The following is a 7786-nucleotide window of genomic DNA, read 5'->3' on the forward strand; positions in this document are numbered from 1 at the left end:
CCTTGCCATTTTAGTTGCATTTGATGATGATTGTTTTATATATATAATGATGACAAATATCAGATAAGGTACTTTCCAGTGCATATAGACTAAGTGTTCAAAATTGACCATGTGTATTGTTCCTTATTAGTTTGTAAATTACTAGGGAGGTCAACAAGCTTTTTCTTGCCAGAATTTAGGTTTATTTGCCTTTTCAGGAGCTGTTTTTCTACGTGCAATTGTGGCCTTACCAATACTTTCTGCAGATTAATTATTATACCCAAGATCATTGTTTTAAGAGTTCTTTATGGCTTTTACCTGAGTATTTTTTAAATGCTAGTGGTCTTATTTTAAACATATACTGTACCTAGTCATGATGATAATATGAAAAGGGTAAGACCCGTAATTGTGCTTATTCTGCCCATAATTAATTTATAGTATTAATCTTGTGGCAATTGTAGTGATTATGATTGTAATTGTCATCATCACTTGCTTATTACTCATAGGGCAATAAAGAAAGACAGTGATCTAAAATCCCCGTCATGTATGTCACAACACCCGCAACCAGGCCAAAAACTCCTCTGTCATGTATGTCATGACACCTGTCTAAAAGGGGTTAAGGGTATAATATAGTTAGGAATAGGACATTTTATGCTATATGGTGTGTACTCTTTTGAATATAATTTTTTTCCTATATCTGAAATAGTTAAACTGTAGGAGTTTGTCAAAAGAAATTACTGCAAATGTAGACACAATTTGGGGTATACCCGTTAGTCCTTCTTTTTACTTTTTATAGTTATATCAGCTAATGTGATATTAACTTCTTGGCTGTGTAAATCACAAAAATGCTGCAACTTGAAATGAAACTTTCCATGAGAGATGTAGTTCAATTCTTCTCCAATTTAATTTTGTTTTTTGACAAGTGTCATTTATAATATGAACAAATTTTATGTTGAGTTTTACTTTATACATTTATATGAGCAAATATATGTTTCTTTATATATGCTGGCTACTTATGAGCAATGTTTGCAGATTCTCAATATTTTATATCATTTATTCAAGCAGTAGTTTCTTTAAAAATAAAAGATAAAAGGTAGCCAAAAAATTAACTTTCTTTTAGTGTTTGATGAAAGTTATGGTAATTTTTTAAAAATTCATTATTTACCATAGTGAAGTATATGAATTGGTAATATTGCCTTTTTTTAAGGAAAATTGACATCTGGGAGTAATTTTATGCTTAATTAATACAGCCAAAGGGTTAAGCACAACTCAATTTGAAAGTAGATATAAGTGCATTTGAAAATAGATATGTGCAGTATAGCTATTTGTCATATTAGCAGCTGCATCTGGCAAAGATTATATGAAAGTAATTAATGTAACAGGATCATTCATTAGTATAAAAAACATTTTCTGTGTGTTGTGCTGGCAATGTGTATTTAGTATTTCCTCACCAGACTGTTTTCATTTCAGAAAATGGCATCCTCATCCATTGAGGTGATGGCCGGAGGTGCAGGAGATGTTAAGGTGATGCTCATGGATGATGGAGTAGCCGATGGCACCATGGCAGAAGAAATGCATACAATTATCACCTCTGACACAGCACAGGCTCAAATTGTACCAGCTATGGAAGCTGTCGGTGCCACCAGTCAAGAAGAGGTAAGAAAATGAGTTCTTGCAATTGTATTTTTATAGTTATTTTATTGCATTGGTGTTATAAATTAATCTTACTGATAACCTATTTTGACTCATCATATGTTTGTATTCTTGTGTGGCCCTTATTGATATTGAATTAACATTAAAAAGTAGAAGTGTTAGAATGTCTACTTGATTGATTTCTATATTCTCACATCTATTTTGAAATTTGTTTCTAAAAGATAATCTTGCATATGATTGGCCTTAATCATCCTTCATCAGAAGTCAGTGATTAGTAAATCTATGTTTAGATTATTATGGAAGAGGGACCTGTAACCCTGCTGGCATTTATGTCTTCAATTTTTGTATGAGAATTTGAGTTTCAATACCAGCATTTGTGTATGAATATGTCATGTTTCCATATTCCACTGAAATCAACCTTTTGTAAGCGATATTCTGTCTTTTGGTGGTAACAACACTGTTTAAAGCAACTATATTGGCATCACCCCCCAATGGTGATGTCCTTATATTTGCTATGAAGAATTTGTCAAAATCAGTAAGAGTCGTATGAGCTAAGTTTACAAACTAACAATTTTGCATACTTATAGATTTGACTGAAAAATATGTACTACTTGATTTATTCTGAACTGACTACAGTTTATGAGTTTGTATTTTGTGTTTATTGTATGTCATATTCAGGTTTATGTTTTCCTTTGCAGGACTTCCCTGATGTTGGGAGCGAGTTTCACACACTGGAAGGAATGGAGCCTCCACCCGGAACCATCATCTTCTCTCCCCAGGACCTAATGAGGCCAACAAAGCCCATGAGAGGTGGCAAGTCCAGAGGTGGAGGCCGTTCAGCTTTAGCTTCTGTCAAGCAGGAACCGGGAGCCCCACCAACACTTGGGGGATCCCAGACTCTGGAGATGCCCGTTGCTTGTGAAGTCTGTGGTAAAGTGATGATGACTGGGAAGACATTGGTGCAACACATGGCAATCCACTCAGACCTCAAGCCTTTCCAGTGCCCCCATTGCCCAAAGTCATTTGCTCGCAAAGTCCACCTCCAAGGGCACTTGGTGGTGCATGGAATAGAAAAGCAGTTTGAGTGTCCTGTCTGCCACCAAAGGTTTAGTCGGCAGGATTGTGTGAAGGTCCATATGCGGCTTCATGACAAAAGCAAGTGTGTGTATTGTGATGTGTGTCACAAGGCTTTCCTCACCGTAGGGGCTTTGAATATTCATCTCCGAATTCACAGAGGGGAAAAACCTTTTAAGTGCCATCTCTGTGGGAAGTGCTTTACACAGAAAAATCATCTCATAACTCACATTAAACGACACACAAAAGTAACCGATGAACATTTCACCAAAAAGCTCGGGCCGAGAATGTTCAAGTGTGAACATTGCCCCCGTTCCTTTATTCGTCTTAGTGATTATGAACGTCATGTGCAGTGGAATCATGGAGCCATTGCTGAAGGTAGTGTTGTTGACAAGCTGCCAACAGTTGGCAATCTGTTGGAGGGTGAAATGCAACAGACAGGCTTAGCTCCACAAATTTTCAAAGTACCAAAGGATGCCCTTAATAGTAAACCCAGGTCACGTAGAACCAAAAAGGTGATGTGCAACACCTCAACTCAGACAGATGAGGAAGGAGGTCATGTAATCATTCCCCGCCAGTATCAGGTGTCGGCAGCAACACAAGTGTCGGCACCCCCCACACCCAGGCCTGCAGATGATGATATGTATGAGAATGACATATTTGATGAAGGCATGGATCGCAACTACAGTTCAGATGAGGATGAGCCTTTAGATGGGGATGGTGAGGAATCTGTTGAGAGAAGGGTATTCCCAATGCCTGAGTCAGCAGAGATGGCCTCTGATCCAATTCAAGATGCAGCATTTGATGCTATTGTTCAAGGAAATTCTAAACCAGCTGCACAAACTGAACCAGAGAATACAGAAGACCAACATGCAGCATTTCTGCAAGAAGTGGTTTCAACACTTAACAAGCAGGAAGTTGTAAGGAATACCAATGAAAAGGTTACTGAGGAAGAAGAGGAGGAAGAAAGCAGTGAAAGAAATCTTGAAAGTGAAAAGTCAGTGGACAGCATGCCTAATGAGAGAATAATAAACATTGCGGACGTGAATGATTTATCAGTAGAAGAAGCACCTTTACCTGAGAAGCAAGTCACAAAGACAATTCCCGAACCAATGGAAAGAGTGGAAGAGAACCAGGAGCATATTTTTGATCTCCCAGAACTGAATAAACCGAAAAGTGGACCAGTTCCTGGCAGAAAACCTCGGGGCCGCAAGAAAAGTGTGTTTGGACTTTCAGGTGCAGCTGAACTTCGTGCTATTAGAAAGAACATGATGAAAAGCTTAATAAGTGTTGCTGCAGAAGAAGCAAAAATTGTGGAGGTGGAAGCTGAAGAAGGAAAGAGTTCAGCAAATGTTACTCCAGAGGATGGCGAAACTGAGGGTAGAGGTAAGAGAATGGCAAAGAACAAGCAGCATGGGAAGGACTTTGTCTGCAACATGAAGAACTGTGAAACTTGCTTCTCAACACAAAAGACAACCACAAAGATGCAACCAAAGTTCAAGGTTAAGGTAAAAGAGAAGGCTACCCCAGAGAAGCCAGAAGTAGCTAGAAAAGTAGTACCTATTCCTACAAAAGAACCAATTAAGCAGTTCATTAGAGAAATTACAAAAGTGGCTGAGAAGCGGCCCATGGAACAGAATGCACCCAGTAGTCACAGAGAATCGGAAGAAAAGAAAATAAAGATGGAGCAAAAGCATGATGAAACCAAGATGAAAGTTGATAATCGTGTGGGATCTTACCCTGTAGATATTACAGCCAGCCCACTGACAAATAAAACAAAGAAAGAGGACTTCTTTGTTGCTACAAGTAATGCTGACAGTATTGTATCACCACCAGTGGAACTCATGTCTTTTTGTATTCCAACATATTCATGCAAACTGTGTGGGAGAGAATTTAGGTTTGAGGGTAAATTGCATCGTCACATAGAATCGGTCCACCAAAACAAAGCCATATTCTCACCAGACGTGAAGCCTGGTCGTGGGTCATCTAAGGTTGTGCTCATCAACAATACAGAGGTTAGTCAGCCAGAGCCTGTTGCTGAGCCTGAAAATCCTGAGATTGCTGCTTTGCGCTCTGAGTGGGACGATGATGATGATGATGAGGAAGAGGAAATGGACACACCCTCTGTTCCAGTCAGTGCTCCAGTTCCAACAATCACCACTCATCAGCCCATAACAATTATAACACGTGATATTGCACCAGTGACAACAACTATAACAGATGCATACAGTTCAGGAGTGAAAGTTAATATGAATAAATTGGCAGGTCTCTTGCCTCCAGGCAAGACAATACCTGTTGTTTCTGAGGCAGGAAGGGTGAAGGAAGAGACGAGTGCTTCAATCATGACACCAGCTGTTTCATCTTCCCAACCAAGAGAACCAGAAACCATAATGGCAGATACACTAGACATGAAATGTCGGCGATTGCTTGAAAAATTATTTGATCATGATCTGCTCATGAACTGTGGACTGTTAGAAGAGCATGTGTCAGTGGTTCTTGGTAGAGTACTCCAACATTATGGTGTGAAAATGATTGAAGATTATGGTCAAGGCCAGTATGAAGTACTCAAATATAACCTTTGGCGATTGATTGAATGGAAGGTAACAATGGAACAAATGGAGGAGTTCTACACAGCTGGCAAGAGTGTGGAAGAGATGATGAATGACATTATGAATGAACGTGTGCCCATTGTTTCGCATCATTTTGTGCCACAGGAACAAGCTGCCCAGGGTCATGTGCAGGTTAGTCAGGCTGGTCAGGTCACCCAGGTTGAGGCTGTGGATGTTGGTGATGGTCAGATGGTCCTTCAGCAAGTCACTGGAGTCCTAGGTGGACCAATCAACTTACCTGAAGGTGTAACTCAAGTAGTTCTTGCACAAGACGTGCCACCAGACCTTCTCCAAGGAGCTCACATTGTAACCATTGACCCCTCCACAGGCCAGGTCATTTCTCAGGTGACTGCTGACCAGGTCATCCTAGCAGATGCCATAGGAGATGATTTGGAGCAGCAAGTAGCAGCACTAGATGGTCAAGTCGTTGTGTCTCAAGCCCCAACAGCAGTTCACAATGTCAGCCAAGGAAACATTGTTGTCACTCATGCCTCCAGTATGCCAGTGCAGGCTAATCAAGCTCATTTAAATCATGGTCAGGTGATAGTTCAAGCAAACCCCCCACAAACAGTGAAAATGGAGAGTGCTAACACTAGCACTGGGCACCCATCCCGCCAGCACCAGCAGTAAACCTGGTTTAAAAAACCACTGCCCTGTACAAACCGACATGATGCTTAAGACAAGTGGATAATATTTAAGCATTCTATATATATATTGTATAGAGTATTCCCAATCACTGTGAGCCTGTCTATGGTTGACTTAAGCAGTGTTTTATCGTATATACCTTTATCTGTAAAGCTAAAATTGTTAAGGAAATTTGCAGATATTTCCTCAGGTTTTTCTTGTAAATATATTCAACAATTGGCTATGAAGAATTATGTAGTGAGTGCCTTTCTTTACAAATCTCTGTATGCATATCTATTTAAGTTCCCTTCAGATTAATTGTACACTGCATGTGGCTAAATAAATTTTAAACAAGTCAATAAAACAAGGCATTGAATGTTGACTCTGAAATAATGTGAGGCATTCCTCTACACTTAGACGTGTTGGCATTAATCTGTTATTTTATGATATCAGTATAAATTGATTAAACTATATTAAATGAATTTGGTTATTGTAATTTCTTCAACTTCAGGTTGTCTAATTTTTTTCTACAATTGTGTGAAAAAAGTGTGTAATGAAAATAAAAATACTTGCACTCTTGATTTTAGGTTTCTGTTAGTCCCTACATATCATTAAGATGCATTTTTTTGAAAACTGAAAAATGTGAAAATGATGTAAAATGTTGGTTTGATTGACAAATAAACCAATAAGCTATAGAGTAAAAGAATGAATCAACATTGTTGAACATTACAAATTTTAAAGAAATATCATATGCATTAAGAAATTGATGATCACTTTCACTCTGTATTTTCTTATTCAAAATACAAGCTAGTATTCCTCCAGTTGTGTAACAAATGCATCATACAAAAAGTTTATTAGTTTGACGTTACTAATATATCACATATAGACTTTTAAATCATAATGTAAGTATTGAATATAATAGAAATTACTTCTTGAGGTGCCCAGCCAAGGACAAACATCTCAAAATGTGACTCGTCTTGAAATGGCTGAACGAATATCTGTCATATACAACAGAAAAAAAAAAAAAGTTTGTTAGGTAAGACTACCTATTTGATGATTTTAAATAATAATTGGTACATAGATAAATATGTGGGTAGATAATTGGGAAAATTCTTCCTAGAAGAATATATAATCTGGTTGGTGTTTTCATATAGCAAATAAAAAATAAAGTAAGAACATCATTCTTTATAAGCATGAGTAAAGAGTGCTAAACTTCACAAACATATGTTTGGACATATATGAAAAATAAGTGCATTTTTAAGTGAAGATGAAAAATGTATATTATATTTTCAAGAAAAGAACAGGATTTCAACCACTTTTTTTGGACTCAAATTGTTGAAGGTTTCTAACCAGCATATTCCAATTGAAAAGAAAGAAATATATATATAAATAAAATTATATATATATATATATATATATGTATCTCTCTCTCTCTCTCTCTCTCTCTCTCTCTCTCTCTCTCTCTCTCTCTCTCTCTCTCTATATATATATATATATATATATATATATATATATATATATATATATATATACATATATATATATATATATATATATTACAGACTGCAACTGCAGGTAAAAAATGTCAAAGTCATCATGGTAGAAATGCTAACCCTCCCCCATTGATGTTTTTCATTCATTAGGGGAGAGGGAATGAGATTATTATATATTTCTTTTAAAAGTTCTCTTGTAACAAGCTCCATTCTATTATGTACATCATATGATAATGGTGTGCACCTGCCATAGCCAAATTCAAGCTCCTTGCCAATAGCATGATTTTTTTTGTTTTTTTTTCCACTCTGAGTTTGAGCTGCAAAATCTAATATTGTGCTGAAGTATCATACCTT

At 37.3% G+C, this 7786-nt stretch overlaps 1 protein-coding gene across 1 annotated transcript in view; it reads left to right on the forward strand.

Annotated features, from left to right (window-relative positions):
* LOC122251502 (uncharacterized) overlaps positions 1–6520 on the forward strand; it is an 8567-nt gene extending 2047 nt beyond the window's left edge. Inside the window, exons 2-3 of the mRNA XM_043013499.2 lie at positions 1450–1635; positions 2331–6520. Coding sequence (XP_042869433.1) covers positions 1453–1635; positions 2331–5945 — 3798 coding nt within the window. The 5' untranslated portion in view covers positions 1450–1452 and the 3' untranslated portion in view covers positions 5946–6520. The remainder of the gene's footprint in view (positions 1–1449; positions 1636–2330) is intronic.
* The last annotated feature ends 1266 nt before the right edge of the window (positions 6521–7786 follow it).

This window comes from Penaeus japonicus, unplaced genomic scaffold (genome assembly GCF_977035675.1).
Source record: "Penaeus japonicus unplaced genomic scaffold, GWHDUDI00000001_assembly GWHDUDI00000033, whole genome shotgun sequence".
Classification (NCBI taxonomy): Eukaryota; Metazoa; Arthropoda; class Malacostraca; order Decapoda; family Penaeidae; genus Penaeus; species Penaeus japonicus.